Source organism: Malassezia pachydermatis (genome assembly GCF_001278385.1).
Source record: "Malassezia pachydermatis strain CBS 1879 chromosome Unknown scaffold4, whole genome shotgun sequence".
NCBI classification, from domain to species: Eukaryota; Fungi; Basidiomycota; class Malasseziomycetes; order Malasseziales; family Malasseziaceae; genus Malassezia; species Malassezia pachydermatis.
This window is the reverse complement of record NW_017253141.1, coordinates 88,270-111,099: the sequence shown is the minus strand read 5'-3', so window position 1 is coordinate 111,099 and position 22,830 is coordinate 88,270. Positions and strand designations below refer to the sequence as shown.

At 56.9% G+C, this 22,830-nt stretch overlaps 12 protein-coding genes across 12 annotated transcripts; 5 read left to right on the top strand and 7 right to left on the bottom strand.

Annotated features, from left to right (window-relative positions):
• Positions 1–20: 20 nt before the first annotated feature.
• On the bottom strand, positions 21–1,887 carry Malapachy_3769 (armadillo beta-catenin plakoglobin; the record flags this gene model as incomplete). The annotated part of the gene is made up of 4 exons (XM_018138228.1): positions 21–438; positions 470–549; positions 578–1,727; positions 1,760–1,887. 4 exons carry the CDS (start codon positions 1,885–1,887, stop codon positions 21–23), a joined length of 1,776 nt encoding a protein of 591 aa, XP_017991915.1.
• Positions 1,888–1,982: 95 nt separating this feature from the next.
• Malapachy_3791 (hypothetical protein) lies at positions 1,983–4,442 on the bottom strand (the record flags this gene model as incomplete). The annotated part of the gene is made up of 1 exon (XM_018138250.1): positions 1,983–4,442. One exon carries the CDS (start codon positions 4,440–4,442, stop codon positions 1,983–1,985), a length of 2,460 nt encoding a protein of 819 aa, XP_017991618.1.
• Positions 4,443–4,753: 311 nt separating this feature from the next.
• Positions 4,754–7,010, bottom strand: Malapachy_3754 (nadh-ubiquinone oxidoreductase; the record flags this gene model as incomplete). The annotated part of the gene is made up of 2 exons (XM_018138213.1): positions 4,754–6,821; positions 6,853–7,010. 2 exons carry the CDS (start codon positions 7,008–7,010, stop codon positions 4,754–4,756), a joined length of 2,226 nt encoding a protein of 741 aa, XP_017991946.1.
• Positions 7,011–7,247: 237 nt separating this feature from the next.
• Malapachy_3813 (arl3p) lies at positions 7,248–7,978 on the top strand (the record flags this gene model as incomplete). Its single annotated transcript, XM_018138272.1, has 4 exons — positions 7,248–7,275; positions 7,305–7,384; positions 7,416–7,873; positions 7,900–7,978. 4 exons carry the CDS (start codon positions 7,248–7,250, stop codon positions 7,976–7,978), a joined length of 645 nt encoding a protein of 214 aa, XP_017991959.1.
• A 49-nt stretch (positions 7,979–8,027) lies between these two features.
• Positions 8,028–9,681, bottom strand: Malapachy_3792 (hypothetical protein; the record flags this gene model as incomplete). The annotated part of the gene is made up of 3 exons (XM_018138251.1): positions 8,028–8,209; positions 8,238–9,058; positions 9,086–9,681. 3 exons carry the CDS (start codon positions 9,679–9,681, stop codon positions 8,028–8,030), a joined length of 1,599 nt encoding a protein of 532 aa, XP_017991742.1.
• A 166-nt stretch (positions 9,682–9,847) lies between these two features.
• Positions 9,848–10,759, top strand: Malapachy_3771 (rrs1-regulator of ribosome biogenesis; the record flags this gene model as incomplete). The annotated part of the gene is made up of 1 exon (XM_018138230.1): positions 9,848–10,759. One exon carries the CDS (start codon positions 9,848–9,850, stop codon positions 10,757–10,759), a length of 912 nt encoding a protein of 303 aa, XP_017991865.1.
• Positions 10,760–10,801: 42 nt separating this feature from the next.
• Malapachy_3752 (pre-mrna splicing factor) lies at positions 10,802–12,653 on the bottom strand (the record flags this gene model as incomplete). The annotated part of the gene is made up of 3 exons (XM_018138211.1): positions 10,802–10,807; positions 10,837–10,884; positions 10,908–12,653. The coding sequence occupies 3 exons, from the start codon at positions 12,651–12,653 to the stop codon at positions 10,802–10,804; spliced, it is 1,800 nt and encodes a 599-aa protein (XP_017991952.1).
• Positions 12,654–12,805: 152 nt separating this feature from the next.
• Malapachy_3788 (ribulose-5-phosphate 3-epimerase) lies at positions 12,806–13,711 on the top strand (the record flags this gene model as incomplete). Its single annotated transcript, XM_018138247.1, has 4 exons — positions 12,806–12,911; positions 12,947–13,068; positions 13,100–13,160; positions 13,194–13,711. The coding sequence occupies 4 exons, from the start codon at positions 12,806–12,808 to the stop codon at positions 13,709–13,711; spliced, it is 807 nt and encodes a 268-aa protein (XP_017991598.1).
• A 93-nt stretch (positions 13,712–13,804) lies between these two features.
• Positions 13,805–15,041, top strand: Malapachy_3782 (peptidase a22b family protein; the record flags this gene model as incomplete). Its single annotated transcript, XM_018138241.1, has 2 exons — positions 13,805–13,832; positions 13,861–15,041. 2 exons carry the CDS (start codon positions 13,805–13,807, stop codon positions 15,039–15,041), a joined length of 1,209 nt encoding a protein of 402 aa, XP_017991603.1.
• Positions 15,042–15,141: 100 nt separating this feature from the next.
• Positions 15,142–17,907, top strand: Malapachy_3801 (mif4g ma4 domain-containing protein; the record flags this gene model as incomplete). Its single annotated transcript, XM_018138260.1, has 1 exon — positions 15,142–17,907. One exon carries the CDS (start codon positions 15,142–15,144, stop codon positions 17,905–17,907), a length of 2,766 nt encoding a protein of 921 aa, XP_017991583.1.
• On the bottom strand, positions 17,897–19,528 carry Malapachy_3701 (atp-dependent rna helicase rok1; the record flags this gene model as incomplete). Its single annotated transcript, XM_018138163.1, has 1 exon — positions 17,897–19,528. The coding sequence occupies one exon, from the start codon at positions 19,526–19,528 to the stop codon at positions 17,897–17,899; it is 1,632 nt and encodes a 543-aa protein (XP_017991823.1).
• A 99-nt stretch (positions 19,529–19,627) lies between these two features.
• Malapachy_3727 (hypothetical protein) lies at positions 19,628–22,584 on the bottom strand (the record flags this gene model as incomplete). Its single annotated transcript, XM_018138186.1, has 4 exons — positions 19,628–19,736; positions 19,768–22,131; positions 22,157–22,491; positions 22,522–22,584. 4 exons carry the CDS (start codon positions 22,582–22,584, stop codon positions 19,628–19,630), a joined length of 2,871 nt encoding a protein of 956 aa, XP_017991731.1.
• Positions 22,585–22,830: the final 246 nt, after the last annotated feature.

The window sequence follows — 22,830 nt, the reverse complement described above, 5'->3', positions numbered from 1 at the left end:
GAAGGGCCTATGGATAGTGTCTATGTGCCCCAGAATCGATCGCCCATTTGGCCACACCCTGGGGTAATAGCAAAAACTTGACGCTCGGCCATATCTGCTTCGGCAGGTGTGTAGTGTTCTGCGTGTGATGTCGTATGCGTGTGCACTGTGTACCCATCGTGCTGGTCCGGCCATGTAAACTGTTGCAGGCCTGGATCGACACCCGCTGTGATAATGCGCACTTGTGGGAAGGCATGTTGCAAGGACCATACACCGCCCTGTGCAGACACGAGCAGTGTCAGCAAAATGATCTGGTTCTCTGGGACTCCGTGATCGAGGAGGACACGCACTGCCATAAAGGCTGCCGCGCCCGTGCCGATTTGCGCATCGGTCAGCAGGACCCACGTCTGCGCTGCTTTCGTGCGATCTTTGACGAACGACGGCAGGGATACGGAGTAGCTGTATGGTCAGGTCTCTGTCAGGCACGTACAGCATCGGTCGATAGTTTGTCCCAGAGCTCTGGATCAGAAGGGAGCCTAATGCCAGCGCCGGCAACGCACGTCGAAGAGGCTAATGTGGTTAGCAGATCCATACGTACTTGTTCTAATATTGCGCCTGAGCGTAGGATCGACACGCCGCAGATATGGGTCACATCAAGCTCGACACCCGTACATTTTTCGCCTGTGGGCGTGCAAATCTTTCGCGAGCGATACGGCAGCAACTTCATAGCCGCTTCAGCAACAAATGCCCCTGCACGTTTGCACGCCCAAGCAAAGTCGCCGGAAGCCGTGCTCACATCGTGCATCACAGTAAGCATAGCTTGCAGCTGTGCCTTGGGCGGAATGACACACAGGTTTGGCGGGAGCGGCAGAATGTCGTCTGTATGAGCCACCAATCCTTCTGCATCCCCTTGTTCGGAGAAGGGCGCCAGTTCCACCACATGCACTGGTGTGCCATCCACGCTGGTCCCTACACGCAGCCGCGCCAAGGGGAATGTACGCCCCGAGGCTACATCAAACGGCGCCGGCTCAAGCGTACGGCTGATGTCCTGCCGCAACAGAAGAGTCCTGGCTCGTGTCAAGTGCTTTGCAATGTGCTGGCCGATGACATCGATGGCCACGGCATTGTGCATACCTGGCACAATGATGTCGGCGTATCGAGCGGAGGGACCGACAAAGGTATCGAAGGACGGTTTCACGAAGCGAAGGTACTGGTCCAACACGCCGTCGACCGAACGGCCACGATCGACAATATCACGCCGGATTCGCCGGGCCAGCATGATGTCAGGGTCCGTCTGTACAAAGATCTTCAAATCAAGCAAATCTCGTAGCGCTGGATCGTGCAGCACAAACAAACCTTCCAGCACAAGGACTGTGTGGCCATACAAGTAGGTCGTTTCTGGCAGGCGCTGATGCTGCGTAAAGCTGTAAATAGGTACTTGCACAGCGCGTGACGCTTTTAAATCTTTGACACATTGTACAAGCAGTTCCTGATCAATGGCGTTCGGATGATCAAAGTCGAAATTTTGTTCGAACGCCTGCTGGATCTGCTCCTCGTTCAAGGGGCGATAAAAGGCATCCTGACTGAGAATGGCAACCCATGACACGTTCGGAAGGCGCTTCAAAATCTCCTTGGCAATCGATGTTTTCCCACTGGCACTTCCGCCCGCCACACCTACAATGTACGGCTGAATCGGCTTCCCCTCCGCATCGTACCATGGCTGCCTCCCTGCCTCTGTCATGATAGTGCTCCCGAATGAGTCTTAGGCGACTATACGTACGTGCGGCTGTGCGACCGTTTCGGCTGGCCCATGGACAGCTTCTCTGCCGCCGCATCGATGTTGCGCGCAATAGCCGCCGCACCACGAAGCTCCGGCACTGGCGTCGACGTATGCGATGGCCGCGACATGGCCCCTACCAGGAACGCGTAGCACCGGCCAAGCGGATGTTATGTGGAGCTACAGTACGAATCCAACGAATTACATACACACTATGAATACACTACTACCACGAACGATGGCGCACTTGCGTTGGCTCTTTCTCATGCAATATCTGCTCTTGACGTACTTGAGCGTTTTTTAGACGCTTGCGTTCCATTCGCTCAATCGCACGCTCCTCCAGGGCCAGTTTAACACGTCGCTCTACCACTTCGGTCTTGCGCGTACGTTTCCCGCCCTGCCAAATCAGCAGCCCTGCAATGATGTTACAGGAAAGCGAGCTCGAAACAATAGAAGCCGTCAGAGACGTGGGTCGACGTTCATACCGAATGCCCCACATCGTACCGGCCAAACAACACTGTAGCATCGAGTACACGTCCAGGAGACTGACAATAGTCATCATGAGCCACAACGGAAAGGGTCGATGCGTTTCTGTTTCACAGTAACGGTAGAATGTATGCGAGGCATGGAAACGGCGCTGATAGTGCTGGAGCAACGCCTGCTCTTTGGGCGTCAGCACGCTCACCTCTCGTGATTGTTTCTCCACAATCGACTGAATGGACGGCGCACGTCGTAGGCGCTCTTTTTGTTGTTCCTCACGACTAAGGATGACCTTCCCTTCCGCAGGGTGGCCAGGTATAGGAGTCAGGAGTCTGTTAAAGTCTGGAAGCTGGTCTGATAGTTCATTCGCATTCTTCACACCAATCCGCTCAAGCATCTGGGAAATGTCTTCCACCTCATGCTCCGAATGGGAAATCTGCTTGGAATTATCATGCATAATATGCGCCAGTTGTTCCTCCGTGTACCGGGGCAACTCACTTTCATTCGCAAGCTTGGGGAGATTCAGTAGCTTCCGTCGTCTGTACGTCAAAAAGTGGAAGTGCGCAATATGGACCATGCGATACGTGTCGACCACACGGTAGGGCGCAAAACCAACACCACGCGTCACGAACAATGCACATAGAACCTGGTCACAAACTTCCACCCACAAACGCCATTTGTGGTATGGCTCCACATGGACCCAATTGACAATGAACAAGAAAATGGCCACACCCCATGAAAAGATCAAGAAGATGTACGTCGTCAAGATGAAGCCCATCGGCGTGCGTACAAAGTTCCAAAAGCCCTTGAACATACGCTTCGTCTTCGACTTAGTGTTTAGTAGGTACTTGATGTGCCCTTCCAACTCACGACGCTCTTCCTCGTCCATCGCGTACCAGCGATCTGTATGAGGGTCTTCTTCCTCTTCCCCGGCTTTCTTTAAGGTATCATGGGAATCTGTCGACTGCTCTTCCGTCGGCGCTGCCTGATCCTGCGCCGGATAGACACTCAGATCCAACTGGCTTTCCTCGGCTTGCTTGTTGGGAAGAAACAAATGGTCATCTTTGCCAGCCAAAGGCCTTGTAGTATCTCCCACCTCGGTGAGATGGATCGAAGGAATTTTCGAGATGCTCTTCATCCTTCCGGTCTGATCCACAGGCACTGCGTCGGCACTCATGGGCGGCGACTCTAATGTTTTCTCAGACTCACGGACGAATTGATCGATGCGCAATTTCGGACGGCGATTGTAGAGCCATGGGACATTGGGAATCATGGAGCTATTGCCATAGTCTTGTAGGGTATTGAAGATCCCCACGGCTGGGTCGAGTACGTCCAAATAATCGACCATTTCGTTGGAGTGCAATTGCAGCGGTTCTTGCCCCGTTTCTTGAGCTTTGTGCGAGTCTTGGTATCGCCGCCACAACGAACTGGAGCGCGATAAGGAGGGCTCTTGGTCGCCATGTGCATCGCTTTTGCTGGCCGTAGCGCCTGCCTTGTTTGTAGTCTCTTCGCTCGTGCTTGAGGGCCACAAGGAGGGAAGGCGGGGCATCCACGACGAGCGACGATGGGTCTCATGTGCATTGGCTGCAGGGCTGGCCACTGACCCCTCAATGGAGGGAGCGGGGGCTGCTGTATCGGTGGCAGAATCCAATAGCACAGGCTCTGCTTCGCCCACGCCCTGCACCATAATCGAGGGCATACGTGGACGACCATCGTCCAAGGCTTTGGTCACATCCAAGGATCCTTTCGATGTGCGAAGACTGTTATTGTATAAAGGCACTGTTGCACTTGAGCCATGACGGCTGGTATCAGGCGGCGTCATAGGGTCAATTTCGTCCTCTGGGTATTGTGGAATGGTCGAAGATGTTTGGCTCGGACGATGGAAGGACCACGCCGAAGCAGCATCGCCGTTCCATGGCCAAAGCTGGTTCGGCTTGAAGCGAGGGTTGCTATCTTCCCTTTGCTCGCGAATGGGCGGCACAACGCTGACCGTGGGCTCGGCGTCCAAAGGACTAGGCCCTTGTTCCAAATCTGGCTCTGCGGTTTGGTTGCCACGCGTTAATCGAATACGGTCTGACAAGGACCTAGCAATGCCGACAGCGCTTGGATTGCGGTTATGGCTGCGGTCCCTCAGTAATGGCAGCTGGCTCGAGCTTCTACCGCGCTCCAGGCGCACTGTAGGGGGCGGCGGATCCGTGTCTAACATCCTAGGGATGGCTACAGCCTTGAAGGCGTTCGGCAAGAGGGAGTTCTATGTTGCGTCCACCGACTCATCTACAGACGGGACTGCTTTCTCACTGGGGCTATATTTTTTACCACCCACTCTTTGCAGCAGAGTGGAGTCGGAATATGATTTGCTCTTTGCCTCGTCTTTACTATGCATTGGTTTGTCTTCATCGTTTCAACTCTGATTGTCTAATTTTATTTGCTCAATTCCTTCAACTCATCTAGAGGCCGGCGGGTTGCGCAAGGAGGGGAAAGAGACGATCGATCTTTTTGCGTGCTATATGCCTACGTCTACGCCGACGCATGCTCCGTCTCTGTGGCATTGGCCCACTTCTCCTGGAACGAAGGGGCCTTGAGAACAAACGCCTGCACACACTTGGCCATCGTAGGCGAGGCGCGCGATACAGGGTCGGTCTGGTAGAAGTTGTCCACCGGACGGTGCAGCGGCACACCACTTGCCTTGGCCTGAGCACTTGCGAGCTGCTCGAGACCGAGCGCGGCCACCTCAGGGCTCGTCGGCTCGCGCGTGTCGTAGCGCACAAGCGCTGGGGAGATATCGTACAAGCGGTCGCGCACAGCCGTCACATCGTCGTAGGGCAGCGTCACGCCGAGCACCTCGGAGAGCGCGCGCACAATCTTCCAGTCCTCGCGTGAGGCACCCGCACCCGAGACTGCCGTGCGGGTCATCTGTGTACGACCCTCCGTGTTCATATACGTCGTGCTCTTCTCGGTGTACGCCAGACCTGGCAAGCATACGTCCGCAAACTGCGCACCCACATCACCGTGGTGGCCCTGGTACACCACGAACGCATCCTTCGGGATCTTAGCTGCGGTGATATCATCCGCGTTGAGCAGGTACATAAACTTGGGCTTCGTCTTGCCAGCTGCGCCGTGGTAGCCCATCTCACGTGCCGCCACACGCGAGGCAGCACGCTGCAGGAAGTTGAAGCCGTTCCACTCCGGCGTCAGCATCTTGTCCTTGTTCGACTGCACGAGCGTCGCCACGCTCTTCAAGATCGCAGCACCATCAGGGTGGTCTGCCACACCGCTGCCGACAATGACCAGCGGCTTCTTCGCCTGCTTCAGGCGCTCGGCCGCCGGGCCCTTGCCAGCTGCCAACTCCTCCACGGCCTTGGCATCCGTGCCAATGTGGTCATACTCGTATGTCAGGTCGACCTTGTCACCGATGAGCGCCAGGTCGAGTTCGTTGCGCAGGTAGTTCTTGCGCAGACGGGCGTTGATAATCGTAGCCTCATGACGAGGATTCGTGCCAATGAGGATCACATAGTCCGCCTCGTCTAGACCCGCAATGCTCGTGTTGAACGTGTAGTTCGAGCGGATGTCCACGCCGTTGATCGGCACCTCGTCACCCTTCGGTTCGTCGGTAAGGACGTTCTCCGAGCCTAGGCGGTGCATAAGGTCCTTCAGCGCCACCATCGACTCAGCATCCGCCAGCGCACCAGCGACACCCTGGATCTCGTCGCCCTTCGCGCCACTGCGCACGAGGCCCTGCGCAATCGCTTCCAGTGCCTCCGGCCACGACGCCGGGACGAAGCGGTCACCCTGGCGGATCAGCGGCACCGTGAGACGTTGGTACTTCAGACCATCGCAGGCATAGCGCGTCTTATCGTTAATCCACTCCTCGTTCACATCATCGTTCGTGCGCGGGAGCACACGCATCACCTGCAGGTCGCGCGCATCCACGCGAATGTTGCAGCCCACAGCGTCCAGCACGTCAATCGACTCGACCTTCTTCAGCTCCCACGGACGCGACTGGAACGCATGGGGGCGCGACGTGAGCGCACCGACAGGGCACAAGTCGATAACGTTACCCGACATCTCCGAGTCGAGCATCTTCTCGATGTACATGCCAATCTGCAGCTGGTTGCCACGACCTGTCGTACCCAGGTCCGGCACACCCGCCACCTCGTTGGCGTAACGCACACAACGCGTGCACTGAATGCAACGGGTCATGACTGTCTTGACCAGCGGGCCGAGGTACTTGTCCTCAACAGCACGCTTGCCAGCCATCTCGTGGTAACGCGAACGGTCTGAGCCGTAGCGCATCGTCTGGTCCTGCAGGTCACACTCGCCACCCCAGTCGCAAATCGGGCAGTCCAGCGGGTGGTTCATCAGCAGGAACTCCAGCACACCCTGACGCGCCTTGGCGACCACTGGCGACTCCGTGAAGATCTGCTGACCCGGCATCGCCGGGAACGCACACGAGGCAAGCGGCTTGGGCGCACCCTTGCTTTCCACCAAGCACATACGGCAGTTGCCTGCAATGTTCAGACGCTCGTGGTAGCAAAAGCGCGGGATCTGGAAGCCGGCCTTCTCACACGCCTGAATGAGCGTAGTGCTGCTGGTCAGTCGCCCTCTATCTCACATACCCCTGCTCGACTTCGACCTCCTTGCCGTTCACTGTGAGTTTGATCATCTTGGGCGGATCAGGTGCTAGCGCAGCCTGACGACGCGCGCTCGACGTCGAAAACGTCGCAGCACGAAGCGTTGCTACAGATGGACCAGCACTGAGCCGCGCACGCGGCATAGTTGTCGCTGCCCTCAACGAGCCCAGCATCGTCGTCAACAGGGAGTGCAAACGACGTGGAACAAACGGACTAGGAGCGCCGCCGGCCGACCTGCCTCGCAAAACCGCCCTCTCCCGTGTCCTGCCGGCCAATCAGGTAGGGGCCATTGGTATAGTCTCACGTGATGCCTCCAACGCTGGCTCGCGCCCACGCGTGCGTGCGTAGGTCGGTGCAACGTGCGCCATCGCGTGGATGGGATGTACCATCTCGTGGCAGGCTTGTATGGTAGGTGCCCTACGTCACTGATCCATGAGCACAGTGGAACAAAAAGTCCACGTACCATGTCCTTTTGATTGGACTTCAGGGCGGCGGTAAAACGTGGTTCCAGGAAGCGGTACGTTTCTTGGCTGACTCATTCGTCCCAGCTACGGCATCACTACCTACAGGGCCGTGCCCCCTCCTCTCGCCTGCCGCCCACCGTGGGACAGAATGTGCTTGACTTGCCGTACCAGAAACGAATCCTGCGGTTCTGGGACCTCGGTGGCGCGCCCAGCATGCGATCGCTCTGGGCGCAGTACATGGCCGACGCGCATGTGTTGGTGTGGGTCATCGATGGACCTGCGTGGATCCACAATGCTTCCGTGGAGAACGAGGCGGCACCGACGTACAGAGACGCTACGAGCCTTGCATGGCGCGCCGTCGCCGAGGAAGCGCACACACGTGGCCAGCCCATCGTTGTCCTTGTGACGAAGATGGACGACGTGAGCTCTGCTTCGTTGGTCGACGAAATTCATGCATCGCTTACCAAGACATGGCGTGAAGGCCACAGCGATACGACACCAGCCTATGCTCTCTCCTGCTATGGCGTGAGCGCCAAGACAGGGTACGTTGTCGCCTACTTACCTTCAGCGAGGGCCTTGCCTCCGTCCTGGAAGCTTTTCTTGCCGACGCACAGTCTTTCGAGGCTACGAGGCCTCCTACGGCATGACGCGAACATTATATACCCCCTATCTATAATACAAACCAGTGACACGGCGTTAGTCATAGCTCACCACCGCATCTTCCTTGCTAAGAAGCAGCTCAATGCCCCACAGACCCAATGTGAACGATACAGCCAGCATGCGCCAGTAGATTTGGTGGTTCTGATCCAGCAACAGCAAATGGCTGTATACGGTAATTAGGACAAAACGCGAGTAGCGCACAAAGACCATGCCGAGGGCTGCAAATGTTAGTGCTTTCGTACATACACGATGGTCTTGTATCGTTCTTCCGTTCCTCGTCCTTCTCCATGATACGGGAACGGACCGGCCTTTCTTCGTACTCTGGCATATCCATCGGCTCTTCTGCACTTGTATAGTCGGGGGTATCCGTTTCATCCGAAGAGCTCGGCTCCTTGGCACTCATCATTAGCTCCGAGAGCTTGGCCGTCTCCTCTGTATCGAGCCAGTTCGTGTCTGACGGCGTAGACACAGGGGCACTGCGGTACTGACTCTGCCATTCCAAGATGACCAGCACACGCGTCGCGAGGTACATCACCGTCACACGGTATACCAAGTTCACGATCACCGTCGGCGGCAGGGTCTCCATCGCGACACTAAACACACGCAATCCATGCTCAATGGCGTTGGTCATCCGGTCTAGTATCGCACCTGTCGGCCCATTCAGCAGCACGGCTGAGAAGTTCTTACTGCGGAACGAGTGCAGCAAGTGCAGAGGGTCTGTGCCCAGCAGCAACGACGTGCTTAGTTGGTACACGTTGAACACAACATACGCATACATAAGGCACGTCTCGACGATATTCGCCTTGCGGAAGGCCAGAGCAAACCCCGTCACCCACAACGTCGAGGCGACACACGCGCCAATGGCCGCGGCCGTAAGTGGGCGGCCGTTGGTAGCGCCTTCGAAGCTGACATACAGACCAACCGACGATGCCACATACACGGTGGACGAGAACAGAAGAAAGACAAGCTGCCACGCCTCACTTGCCTCAATACCAAGCTGGAGGAGTTTGCGGATCAGGACACTGCTGCTAATACGTCGTGTCCGACGGCCATGAGGATCGTGAATGCTGAGGTCAGTCTAAGGCGATACATACAGCCACTGAGAGAATCGAGCGACAGCCTGTACAACCAACAAGCTTGCGAGTCCTTCGAGCAGGGAGAATACTGGGCTCATGTACAATAGGAACGAGTACCAAGCGCCAGGCACCCGCGAAAGAGAGTACTGTGCCATGTGCAGCAGCGTCGAGAAGAACTGGTCCTTGGGCACGACCTCCTCCTGCTTGACACCCCAGGAGAATGGCGTACGAGACGCAAGCCACATTTGGGCTTTCGACACGGACTGCATCCATGGCACAGAGGTGGCCGAGAACGGCTGTGGTGTCGATGTATGCGATGCATGCGATGCATCGGGTGCGTACAACCGCGCACACAAGAAGAGCGCGGCTGGAATCACAAAGTTCTGGAGCGACATAATGATGCGCGTCACGTACTTGAACCGAGTGTCGGCGGTGAGCAGGCGCATCGTAGTCAGGCTAAAGTAGAACATGGCCATGAGCGCGGAGAACGTCAAGAAGGTCTCCTGACTATGCTCCAGCGAGAGAGGCAAAAAGATCAGAAGCTGGACTAGCGATACAACGATCGCTGCTAGCTTCAGCAGCCGCATCAGGAACCAGAGGCCCTCGCGCAGCATCTTGGCCTCGTGGAGAACGCACTCGATGCCCTAGGAGCGAGCGAGCGAGCGAGCGTCGACAGCGCTACGCGCGCGTGGATGCACCATCACGTGATGCCTTCCAGAAAAAGTTTGCGGTGGACGCTTGACGGCGTGGCGAGCCTCGCGCTGTGCTACGTTCCTACCTATGGCTGCCGCGGTGAGCACAAGTACAGCTGTAGAGCAGGGCGAGACGCCCCTGCAGCTGGATGCAGGCCTCTTAGCCTCGTTGGATGTGAATCCGCTTGATGTGCGTGCGTACAAAAAGGACCGCGAAGCCTTGCTGCAATCGCGCACTCGGAATGCGACGCAGCACTTGATCAATACCTTGTTCCAATTTCCGATTCAGCGCGATGCGACGTACGGTCCCCTTGCGACGCTCCCTGCGTTTGAGACAGCGCTGCCGCGTGAGAAGCCGTTGCCCAAGCCCAAGCCACTGACCAAATGGGAGAAGTTTGCCAAGGCCAAGGGTATTGTCAAACGCAAGAAGGACCGCATGATCTACGATGAAGAGCGCGGCGAATGGGTCCCACGCTGGGGCTACCAAGGCGCTAACAAGCAGCTGGAAAACCAGTGGCTTGTTGAGGTGCCGAACAATGCCGACGACGATTTCCGGCCTGACAAGGCTGCGGCGAAGGAGCGCAAGGAACGCCGCCTCAAGAACGAGAAGCAGCACCAGCGCAATCTCGCTCGGCAGGCTGGCGAAGCGGCTGCAACGGCAGCAGCGCCCAAGAGCGAACTTGGCTCCGGTGTGGCTCCATCGCGTGCTCGCCGACGTGCCGAGTTGGAGGCCGAGTTGCTGCGTGCGCGTGGCAGCACGGCGTCCATGGGCCGCTTTGATACCAAGCTGGAAGGCGAATCGAAGCCGCGTGGTGTCAAGCGCACGTTCCAGCCGAACGAGATCGATGCCAGCAAGGAGCGGGCAGCGCACATGCAGCTGCTGGCCAAGATGGACAAGGGCGGCGGCTCCGAGATGAACCTGCGCAAGGCGATCAAGTTTGCTAGCAAAGGCCAAGGCTCCAAAGCCCTCGGTGAAAAGGTGGCGAAGCGCCGCAAGTAATTGTAGTCTGTAGTATTATATGAGATGTCTACTATGCGTTTTTTACGTCTGTGGTTAGTCGTCTCGTGGGTACCTACCCAGAGTTTGATGAGGCCATCCCAGGCACCCGTTACGATTTTGGACTCCTGTCAGTCGTCAAGATACATACCGTTTCATGCGGCAGCCATTCGTGCGCAATGACCACATCCTTGTGTGTTGAAAGGCGCTTCAATTCCTTGCCGTTTTTCCAGTCCCAGAACACGAGATCGCCCTGGCTATCGCCGGACGACATGAACCTGCCATCCGGGCTAAACCCAATTTGGCACGCAAACCCAGCGGTTGTATGCCCACGGAATGTCTTCTTGCGTGGCTTGAACGTGTCGGTGGAGTACACGCTGATGGTATTGTTCATACCTTGGCACGCCAGCCACCGTTGCGATGGGTGCAATGTCGCGGAAGGCATGGAGTGCATCAACGGGTCCGCTACCAGTTTGATCGGAACGGGAATGTCCCAATCCCACGCACGCAAACTCTTATCGTCGCTCGTCGAGATGAAACGGCGGTTCATATCGACAAACGTCACTGTGTTCACTGGGCCCTGGTGCTGGTTGTACTCCTGCGTAATTTGCTGCTCCCGCAAATCGTACTGCACAATGCGCTTATCGTTCGTGCCAGCAAGGAAAATGTGCTGTTTGTCTGCGTCAGGATTGAAACGCACACACAGCGGCACGTCGTCAAAGCTGACCGCCTGCAGACAGGCACCTGTCTCGGTATCCCACAACTTGACTTGGCAGTCGTAGCCAGCCGAGAGGAACTGACGTCCATCGTTCGTAAACGTAACGTCACGCACCGCATTGGAATGGCCCAAAAACGTACGTAGGCAGCGCCCTTCGTGGTACACATCCCACAGCTTGATCTTGGTATCCATGCTCGCACTCAGCATCAAGTGACCACTCTGTGGGAACAGGCGAAGCGCTGTAATTCCTTTGTTGTGCCCGGTAAACGTGTGAATACACATTTCCGGCAAGAACGATTCCGTATCGCCAGGCTCGCCACGTAGGTTCACATCGGTATCTGTCGGAATATGCATATATGTTCGGCCTTGGTAATCGTACAGCGACTCACCATGGAAAATACTCTTTTCGGTACCATGCGACTCGTCCATTTGTCGGCGCCGCTCGTACTCGGACGCCTCGCGCTTGCGCTTCTCGGCAGCTTGCTTCGCTGCTTCGAGCTCTTCGGGCGTCGGGCCCATGTCGGTCGCCGGTGCAGGCTCAAACGCCCTAGGCGCTACCTCGTCGTCCCAGCCGCCCCAAGGGCCCACATATGCACCTTCGCCATCGACAATGGATGCATCACCCATGCGTCCTTTGCGCTTCCGGCGCATCGCCCGCGATTGCCGTCGCGTGTCTGCTGTGCCGCCACGCAAGTCAGCCAGGGTCGCGCCTTGCATTTGGTGTGCGGCCTCGTGATCGCCCACAAAGGCCTGCGCATTGGTTGCCGACGTGCCTGCGGCGTACGCGCTGGGATTCCGAGCGTAGCCCAGCACATCAAAGGTCCGCTGCTGATTCCGGAAATCAAAATCGGATATGGCCGTTTCTTCAACGTAGCCTGTCAGTGTCTTGGTCCCACCAGGCGCCACGCTCTGTGTTGTTGGCTGGACATCTAATGCCTCCTGCTTTTCGGCCACCACAGGCGCAGCTGTAGCACTCACAAGCGCTGTGCTGGTGGGAGCATTCGACGTTGACGACACGGCGTGCTGCAATCCGAAGGCGTCCTTGGGATCGACTTCACTCTCACTCTCACTCTCGCTCTCACTCTGTGCATCGGTGACCGGCACACGAGCACCCGAGGATGTAGGCACAGAAGGAACCTCCTCTTCACTCTCGGACTGGTACGCCGCTAGCGCGTCCATGACAAGCACACTCGAGGCTAGCTAGGTGGAGAGGAGAGAACGACCAGACCGTCAGGGCCATCACGTGGCTTGGCCGTGCGTTGAGGCCAGCGGCAAATTTTTTATAAAGGGGGCGGCGCACCCCACAAGCGGTTGCACGCGACTTGCTTGTCATGCCGGCTGTGAAGATTGCACCGAGTGTCCTGGCCTCGGACCTGGGTAACTTGAATCATGAGTGTCAACGTATGATGGACTGTGGTGCAGACTGGCTCCATATGGGTAGGTAGTGGTGGATGACGACTCACATCGTACAGACATTATGGATGGCCACTTTGTGCCTAACATCGTCATGGGTGCCCCCATTTTGCAGTGCGTCTCGAAGGCGGTGCCCAAGATCTTTATGGACTGCCACATGATGGTCTCGGAACCACTCAAGGTACGGAAGGAGCTTTGTACTGACGTCCTAGTGGATCAAAGACATTGCAGCGGCTGGCGGCGCTTCGTACACATTCCACATTGAAGCTACAGGTACGTCCTCGTCCCTATCGACTTACCTCACAGACGATCCCCTGGAGGTTGTGCGTCAGATCAAGGCAGCAGGGATGCGCGCCTCGGTCGCGATCAACCCTGGCACGCCAGCCACGGAGATTTCCGATGCACTGGCCAAGGCTGTCGATATGATCCTGGTCATGACGGTATGGCCCGGTGCAGGTGGCCAGAAATTCATCAAGGAGTGCATGCCCAAGGTAGCCGAGCTCCGCGCGCGGTACCCCGATCTCGACGTGGAAGTCGATGGCGGTGTAGCGCCTGCGACGATTTCGGCGTGTGCGGATGCGGGTGCCAATGTTATTGTGGCCGGCACAGCTGTGTTCCGTGACCCGAAACCGGATGCCGTGATTCAGTACTTGCGCGAGCAATGTGAGCAAGCCCAGGCACGGATCCGCGAAGAGCGCGAGCGCATCTTGCGTGGCGATAAGGTCGAAGGGGCTGGGATGGTGGGTACGCAGACGTACCTGTCTGGCCCTGCTGAGGCATGGGTCCACCCACGTGCCTACATCCAGCCGCCCGCGTCGTCGTAGGTAGGTCGTACCTTCCACGTTAGCACAATACACACCTCCACCATGAGGTACACCCGGCGATGTAGGTGTCAACGAGTGTTCCCGTGGTCCATCATGAGCGTGTCGCTGTACTTGGCCTACGGTATGTGTATATTGTGCTCACCATCTAGGAACTCTGCTCGTTACAGCATCGAGCGTCGTCTATCTCGGCAGCTTGGCTTCGCTGCACACACCTGAGGCGACCAAGGCACTTCGCAAGAAGCATGGTCAGTCCGAGCTGGACGAGGACGAAGAGTACACGGAAGGCATGTCATCCGATCATGCTTGGCTCTTCCCTGTATTTGGCAGTGCTGTACTCTTATCGCTTTACCTTGCTTTCAAGTACCTGGAGAAGGACATGATTCTTATGGTGATCAACGCGTACTTTGCGCTGGCCGGCTGCCTTGCGATTCCTAATGTCCTGGTGCACCTGTGCCGTATTATGATGGGGCCGCATGTGTTTGGCTCTTGGCAGAAGAAGGGGATCGTGTTTTGCACGCAGCCCTGCCTTTTGAAAAGCTATTCACCAGCTACGCCTGCGCCTAAGCCCACGTCGCACAAGAAGGGGATGTTGTACTTTTACGAGAAGGTGAGTGTTCCCACCTTGGTCTTCTTTGGACTGGTGTGTGGGATCATAGCGATCTACCTCATGACGAAAAACTGGATCCTGGCCAATGTGATTGCGATCTGCCTTGCAATTCAGGGCATTATGTTGATCACGCTCGACTCGTTTGCGACAGGCTTTATTCTACTTGGCGGTCTGTTCCTCTACGATATCTTCTGGGTGTTTGGCAGCTCCAAGTTTGCCGGTCAGTCTGTCATGGTCAGCGTGGCGACCAACTTTGACGGCCCCATCAAGATTGTCGTGCCTCGTAACGTCTTGGAAGTGCTTGAGACCATCCAAACCTTGGGCTGGAAATTTAGGCCTGCGCTTCAGTTCTCGCTTCTGGGTCTCGGCGATATTGTCGTGCCTGGTGTATTTGTGGCGCTTGCACTGAGCTTTGACCAGAAACTTGCTTCTGAGAAACGCCCCAGTCTCACGTTTACGCGCTTCTTCTACGACTTCCCGAAACCGTACTTTACAGCTTGCATGTCTGGCTACGTTCTTGGCCTCGCAATGACCATGGGCGTCATGCATGTATTCAAGGCAGGGCAGCCAGCCCTTCTATACCTCTCGCCAGCCTGCTCGTTCGCGGCCCTTCTTACTGCCTATGCTCGGAATGAGATCAAAGATATGTGGTCGTGGGTCAACCCTGCGTCGCAAGAGCCTAAGAGCTACGACACCCAAGCATCGTCGGACAAGACCGAGTAACTGTCTATAGTCTATATGGATAGAAGCTGGACGTGCACGTCTCCTTTTTGGAGGATCTCCACATTTTTATTTTATTTTTTTTTGACAGCGAGCTACGACCATGCGTCAGGGGAAAGACCGAGCGCGTTCTACGACGCGCTTGCCCGCTGCTTTGCAAGCGGAGCTCGGTATTGACACGAACTCTCATGGTGGGGGGCATAGTAAGCATAAGAAGCCACAACGTACTACGATCGGCGCACGAAAAGCTGCAAGGAAAGAACAGCGCCGCGCTAAGCATGCCGCACGCGTTCCCACCAAGAAGCGCCCTGCACCTACATCGACGCCAGTGCATGCACAGACGACCTCTGCCCCTTCAAAGAGCAAAGCGGAGCCAGCACGTAAAAAGGCCCGGGTCACAGAGCCGCCTATACCACCGGCTGAACAGCGAACAGTGATGGATCCGATCACGGGGCAGATGAAAACGACTACAGCTCCAGCGCACAAGCAAAAGGGGCCTACCAAGCTTGAGAAGCTCATGCAGAAAACGGGTCAGACTACAGAGTCGACGTCCCCCGACATCACCTCTCAGCGCTCGTTGAGTCGCGTCGAGCAGCAAGAAGAGGACGAGATTGCGTGGTTGGAGCATCAATTGTATGGCAAGAAAGGGCAAAAGCAGCACGAAGGTGATGATCTTGACTTTTTGCTCGATGATCTAGACCGATTCCATGCTGGCATGTATGACGATGGTGCTAGTGAGGAGGGCGAGGGATTGCCAGGCGATCTGGAAGGCGATGTCGATCTTGAAGAAGAGGAAGACGATGTCGATCTCGATGAAGATGAAGATGATGATCTCGATGAAGAGGACAAGGACGAGGACGAGGAGGAAGAGGAAGAAGAGGACAAGGAGGACGATATCGATCTTGATGAAGACGAGGAAGGGGCGGAGGAGGAAAAAGACATTGGCCCGCCTGCATCTACCGCCAACGACGTAGCCACGCCTACGCCGGCTACTTCCAAGTATGTGCCGCCAGCGTTGCGCAAAGCGGCTGAGAAGGCCAGCACAGCTGCAACGTCACTCGAGCATCAGAAACTTCGCCGTCACATCAATGGCCAGCTGAATAGGCTTGCGGAGGGCAACTTGGATACCATTGTTGGCGAGTTGGACGGCTTGTACCGCTCATATGCACGTGGCGACGTCACTTCTATGATCACACAGCTCGTGCTGGATACCATTGCTGCGCGGTCTAATCTAAGTGAGACAATTGTCGTGCTTTATGCGGCGCTGCTGGCCGCCATGCATCGAATTGTGGGTGTGGAGTTCGGGGCGTATTTTCTGCAAGAGTGTCTTCAGCGTTTCCTTGCTTCCTATGCGCCGCTGCTTGCTACGTCGGACGGCGATGTCTCGGCGTGGAGTCGGGAGTGTGTGAATCTGGTCATGCTGTTATGCCACACGTTCAACCTCAAACTTCTTTCGTCTGGTATCCTGCTGGATCTTGTGCGTCTGTTGCTAGGCGACAGTTTCACGGCGATGATTCCTGGGTGGACAGGGCCCAAACCCATTGCGGAAATTGATATCGAGCTGATTTTGCGCATGGCGCAGAGCAGTGGCCAGCAGCTTCGGCATGCGGATCCTGAAGCCTTGAAAGCCATTGTGGATTTGACGAAAAAGTGCCTCGATGGCGCGCCTGCTTCTGCAGCGCAAGTCGCACAGTCCAGTCGTGCCCGATTCATGCTGGAAGCACTTGTTCATCTACGTCAGAAAGGACGGCACTTGGCACGCGATACCTCCTCGTCTGCAGAGAGTTTGCAGCGCATGGCCAAGTACTTGTCGTCGATGGAGAAGCGTCGTACCGTGCGAACGCAGGCCGCCTTGCAAGTGGGTCTGCAGGACCTGCAGGATGCCGAATCGCATGGGCGTTGGTGGCTTGTTGGTGCGGCGTGGACAGGTCGCGAAGCGGCGCCGAGCCATGACACCCCTGCGCCGGCCCCTGCTGTCGCCAGTGCTCTGCCAGATGATGTCATCGGTACGACGCAGGTCGATGTGTCGCAGCTTGCCAAGGCACAAGGTATGAATACAGACGCACGTCGTATGATATTCTCGACGCTGCTCTCGAGTTTGGACTACAAGGATGCAGCCCAGAATCTCATGCAGCTTAAGCTGAGCGAGGTTCAGCGTCGCGAAGTCATTCGTGTGCTGATCCACTGCTTAGCCCAGGAACGTACGTACAACCCATACTATGTGCTGGTCGGTCAGCACTTGGCGCAGGATCAGCCGGGCATGCGTGTCACGATGCAGTTTGTGCTATGGGACTACTTCCGTGACATTGGCGAGAAGCGTGTGGGGGGCGAAAGTATGCAGGGTGGCGAGGACGCCGAGGCTGACGACGAAGACGCCGAGGATACGAGTGCGGCTGTTCTGAGCGACGTGCATCGCATGCGCAAGCTGATCCATGTAGCGCGTGCTTACGCCTACTGGTTTGCTCGCGGCGGTCTGTCTCTGAGCGCGCTCAAGACGGTCGACTTTACAAGCTTGCATGCGGCTGGCACTGTGTTTTTGCAACATGTGCTCTTGCAAGTGCTGCTTCTATCGCAGACCAAGTCGCCAATCCTTACGCCGCGCGTGCACACCGCCCTCGCCAAGCCGCCGACCAAGGCGCAGCGTGAGGGACTGGAGCAGCTGCTGGTCAAAGGCACTGTAGGGCAGCCACATCTGGCCCAAGGCCTGCTTGTCTTTTTCAAAATGCACTTGCAGCGCGAGGATATGGCGACCTTGCTGGGCGATACGGATCCTGCTGTGCTGAACCGCTTGTGTTGGGCGGCCGACGTGGCGCATGAAACGCTGAGTGTAGGTGCTACGGCCGCGGAAGCAGATGAGACTATGTCGTAGACGCGGCTTTGAGTTTGCGGCGTTTGCTCGCCTGTACCATATCACGCTGTCGGTTGGCCATACGACGGCCCAGGGAACTTCGGCCCGACGCCGCACGAACGTCTTGGCGCTGCACAGGCGCCTGCCGAAGTTTTTTCTTCATCATTTTCGAGGGTTTCGGGAGCTTGAGCATCCACTCGGGCACCTCGCACCCAGACTGCCGCATCACGTTCACGACTGATTTGAGGTAGGGCGCATCGTCTTTGGTAAAGTACGTTATGGCCTTGCCTTGCTTGCCTGCACGACCTGTACGACCAATACGGTGGATATAGCTTTGGACCGTTTGAGGGAAGTCGTAGTTGATGACCAAGTTTACGCCATGGAAATCAATGCCGCGCGCCATGAGCTCTGTACATATCAAAATCCAAATATCGCCGCGTTTGAAGGCATCAATCACCGCTTCCCGCTGCGCTTTGGGTCGCTCGCTGTGGATGACATCGACGTGCAGACCATCATACACCAGCTCGTGGAACAGTTCACGCGCTCGCTGGATCGACTGTACAAACAGCAACACGGGCGGCTGCATGCCTCCCGCCTGGATCAGCGCCCGCAAGGCATGCAGCTTGCCGTCTTCCGACCCGGTGAACTCCAAGCGCTGCTCAATCGTTTCTGTGGCACTGTCTTTCTGGCCAATCAACACACGGCACTCATTCACCATGAACGTCTTCGCCAGCTCTTCCACACCTGCTGGCAACGTAGCACTAAACAGTGCCTTGCGTAGATCGGGATGCGTGCACGCCGCCAGAATCTCATCGGTCTGCTCGAGGAAGCCCTGCTCCAGCAGCCGATCCGCCTCATCCAGGACAAGCTGCTCGACGCGCGACAGATCGACTTCGTCATGCTGAATGGCATGCACGAGACGTAGCGGTGTCGTGATGAGAATGTCAAACTTTTTCTTCTTCAGCGCTTCGGTGCTCTTATTCGTGACTTTCGTCAGCAAGCATGTACGGAACGACTGGCCCCGGGCCAGGATCTGCAGCTGGTCGTAAATCTGTTGCGCCAGTTCCCGCGTAGGGCTCACGATCACTGCGCGGAATCCCACTTTGGCATGCGACTGGAGCAGCTGTAACACAGGCAACACAAACGCCAGCGTTTTACCGGAGCCCGTCGGTGCGCCTGCCAGCAGGTCGCGCCGTTCAAGCATCACGCTAATTGCACCGCGCTGGATCGGTGTGGGTTCTGGCCATTTGCCTGCAAGCAGGTTCTCGTACAGCCAAGACTCAACGTGCCATCGCGCTTCCAGGTCGTCCCACGACGCCAGCGGCGCAGGGACATCCGTCCCTGTGAGCTTGATTTGGTACTGGCGCAGGAACGCAGGGACTTCGGACTTTTTTAGCGGGGCCCGACGGGCCCGCAACGCGGAGGAGGGCACAGCATCCTGCGCTTGCGAAGCGCGCTCTTGCGTGTGGCTCCCGAAAAAGTCCAAAGACGCTGGCAGCGCCGCGGCCGCGCTGGATTCCGCTGTAGCAGGCACTTCCTCGTCTTCGTGCCGCCGTGCATCTTGGAAAATCGATACATCATGCGCAAACCGCTTTTTATCAAAGCGTGCGCCACCGGCCGTCAACGCGCTAAACAAGTCCATGGCCTAGGCGTTGTGGTGGAGATGCACGCCGTAAAATTTTTTTCCACACCAAGTGGTGGGTCCCATCGTGTGGAGGCACCTACCTACGCTACCAACCCCCTACGATTCCATGGCGACACAGGCATGCTGAATGGCCTGTGCGAGAGCGCCGTACGTGCCATGTGCCTTGGTCAGCGCACGTCGTGCTAGTTGTGTCATAGCATGGGTACTAGAGGTCAGTAGGATGCCACTATACGTACTCCACGTGGCCGTATACCAATTCCATATGCAGGCCGCGTGCCGCGAGGGGATCGTCGGCTGCCAGGTCCATGACCATACGGACCTGAACCTTGGCTTGCGCCTTTTCCAGGAGGACACTCGCAAGGATGTCCAGTGCCGTCTCCTGATCTTGATGCGGCATCATGGTCACAGGGACCCACGTTTGCACATGCGCAATTTCTGCGCATATGTGTTGGTACGCGTGCCAATGCCGTGCAACCGCACGCAAGACATCAGAGACATGCGTAGGCGTATGTGCCTCCATCGCAGCACGGATCACAGCGAGCGCTACAGCATGCGGGTGCGAAACGTCAATGGGCGTAGCAGGCGCAATAGCGACGCGTTTCACGGCCCCACGACGACTGTCCAACTCGATCGTGACTTGCCACGTCCGTGCGAACGTCAATTGCAGTAGCGTAGATGTCTTGTTGGTCAGAGACCATTGCATGAGTGTCTCCAGGTGACGCACATGCCTTTCGAGTCGCACAGCTTCGCCGGGTGTGCACCCCTGAATCTGATCGGTGACAGCGCGCGCAGCGCGAATCATCTCTTCGGTCTGTTCACGCTTCGCTGCCGTCTCTTCTACACGCGCTTGCACACGCGAGAGCTGGTCCTGCAAATCATGTTGCTTGGCACGCATCGTCTGCAAAACTTGGTCCTGCTCGTCAATCGACGCATGCAGTTGCTTCAGTTCTTCTGGGTCACATTGCCGAATCGCTTCTTGCCGCTTCCACGCCTCCTGGACACGCGCATGCAGGTCCGCATAACGTGCGCGCAGCGCCGGCAGCAATGTCTTGGTCAGCTGCGCTTCTTTCGCTTCAAGGGTGGCACGGTCAGCTTGCAGGAGATCGCGGTGCTTCTGCAAGAGAGCTGTCATCTCCTCATCAAACTCCATGTCGGTACGCCATCCATAATAATCATGCATCGCTGCAGCACGTGCCGCTTGTTTATGTACATTCAACTGGCCCTTCATACTTCGACGCATGTCCTCGTCGTCCAGCTGACCCCATTCCTGGACAAAGGCCGGGGGCCGAACGTAAAAGTTTTCTTCCATGGTCTTGAGTCTCTTTCGCCCATCTTCCACATGCTGCTTCAGATCGGCACACGCACTGCGAAGCGCTTGTAGCATCGGCACAGCCGCGCCGGCCATCTTCGCATGCTCGACTGGCGTAGTGGCCGGTGTGGGCTCCAGTGGACGATCCGCCTTTGTGCGAGAGGCCGTCATATCCTCATGGAACTTGAGGCCAATGACACCCAGAAAATCGGCCAAGTGCATGTGAAACGACGTCTCACTCAAACTCACATCGTCCGTATCGACATGAGGCGAAGCAGGTGCGGTACTCGACAATCGCACACCACGTTGCCGAATGAGAGAATGGATAAAGGGCGAGCGTGGGTACATCGGCGTATGCGCCTCCGACAAACGCGCATGCGCTGCGCGTGTTTGAGACGAAGGTGTAGCCGCACGCGCCGTGGCAAAGGGTTTCACCGTACCTACAGGCGGCGTCGTCAAAGCGCGGCGGGCTGGCGAGTGTTGGTATTCGGGCGAGGGGACGCCACCTCGGAGCGACTGGCGGAAACGCGTAGGCGTCGTGGGCCCTGCTTTCACAGGACTAAACGGCGAGGCAGGTGCTAGCGCCACGGCCTCGTCTGTCGCTGCTGGTGGCGGAGTTGATGGCCGAGGCGTGATAGCAATGGGCGCTTTGGGCGTCGAGGTACGGGATGAAGCGACACTGCGTCCTGATCGTTCCGGCGACAGCACCATGGTCTGCCGTCGTTCCGGCGAGCGTTGGCTGGGTTTGGACGGCGACGCGGTGATCCTTGGACTCTCCTGGCCGACCAGTGCTTCCACTTCTTCTTCGGCCGCCGCATCTCGACGTTGTGCCTCGTCGGCTATGCGACCCCACATCTCTGTCATCTCCATGGCGGACTGCTCCGCTTCGCTGTCCATGGTCGTATTCATCGAGAGATCGTCTTCGCCTGGTAATGCGCTGTGAACACTTGTAAATTCCATGGTGGTAGTGGTATCTTGCTCTGTTGATACAGGCGCCATAGCTTGGGTCATTTCCATGTCCCTCGTATAGGAGTCTTCTTCGGCTAGCATGGACGACTCCCTATCAACCGTAGTAGAGGACTCTGCATCGTCCACAGGGTGCCATGCCTCTGTCATATCCATGACACTGGTATCCAAACTCATATCCATCGACATATCGCTGGACGCTATGGTCGACGTCGACTCATCCCACTCGTGGCTTGGGTTGGGGACAGGCGAGCCACGTTCCATGAGAGCATTGCGTTCCTGCGCAGGTCGAATGCTCATAGTCGGCTCATCCTGCTCAAAGGCGCTGACGTTAGTATGTGCGTACGTACGTTTGCTCTTCGAAGGCGCTGAATGTGACGCGCCGCCGTTTTCGTTCCGCTTGGGCCTCAGTGGCTGGCGGCACGATCATCACAGTATGTGCTTCTTGCTTGACAGGCGAGGCACTGGCAGCACGATACAGGGATGCAAAGGGGTTGGGCAACCCTGGCGACTGCAGTCGTTCGTCGACCAGTTCGTCCAAACTCTCGCGTGCCGTGGACTCGACCAACGTTGCAATATCGCTGCTGTTGTTTGACGTGCGAATATGCGCATGCTCTGGGTTAGGCCCAAGGCTGGTAGGACTTTGGAAGACCTGTGGTGTAGCTCGAATAGCGCTTTTTCGTGGCTATCATGTCAGTGGTACAAGCGTACGTACACGAACAGCCGTACGTTCACGTCGTGTAGGCGACAAAGACGTAGACGCAGCTTCGCTGCCCATGCTCTGCGCTCGTTTTCGTCGCGCTTCCGCTTGGCGTGGTGAACGCCGTAAAGGTGACGAGTCTCTACGTGGCATACTGCTAGGCAGCGAGGGCCGCGCACGCGTAGGGGGCATCGCGCGCTGGTGTACGCACACACCGCTCCTCGCTGCTCCACGCGTGGGTGTTGATCTCGCGTATTATCACGTGACATGTACAACGCGTGGTATGCCTGGCGTGAGCGACAGGCGGCGCGGCGTGTGTCGTGG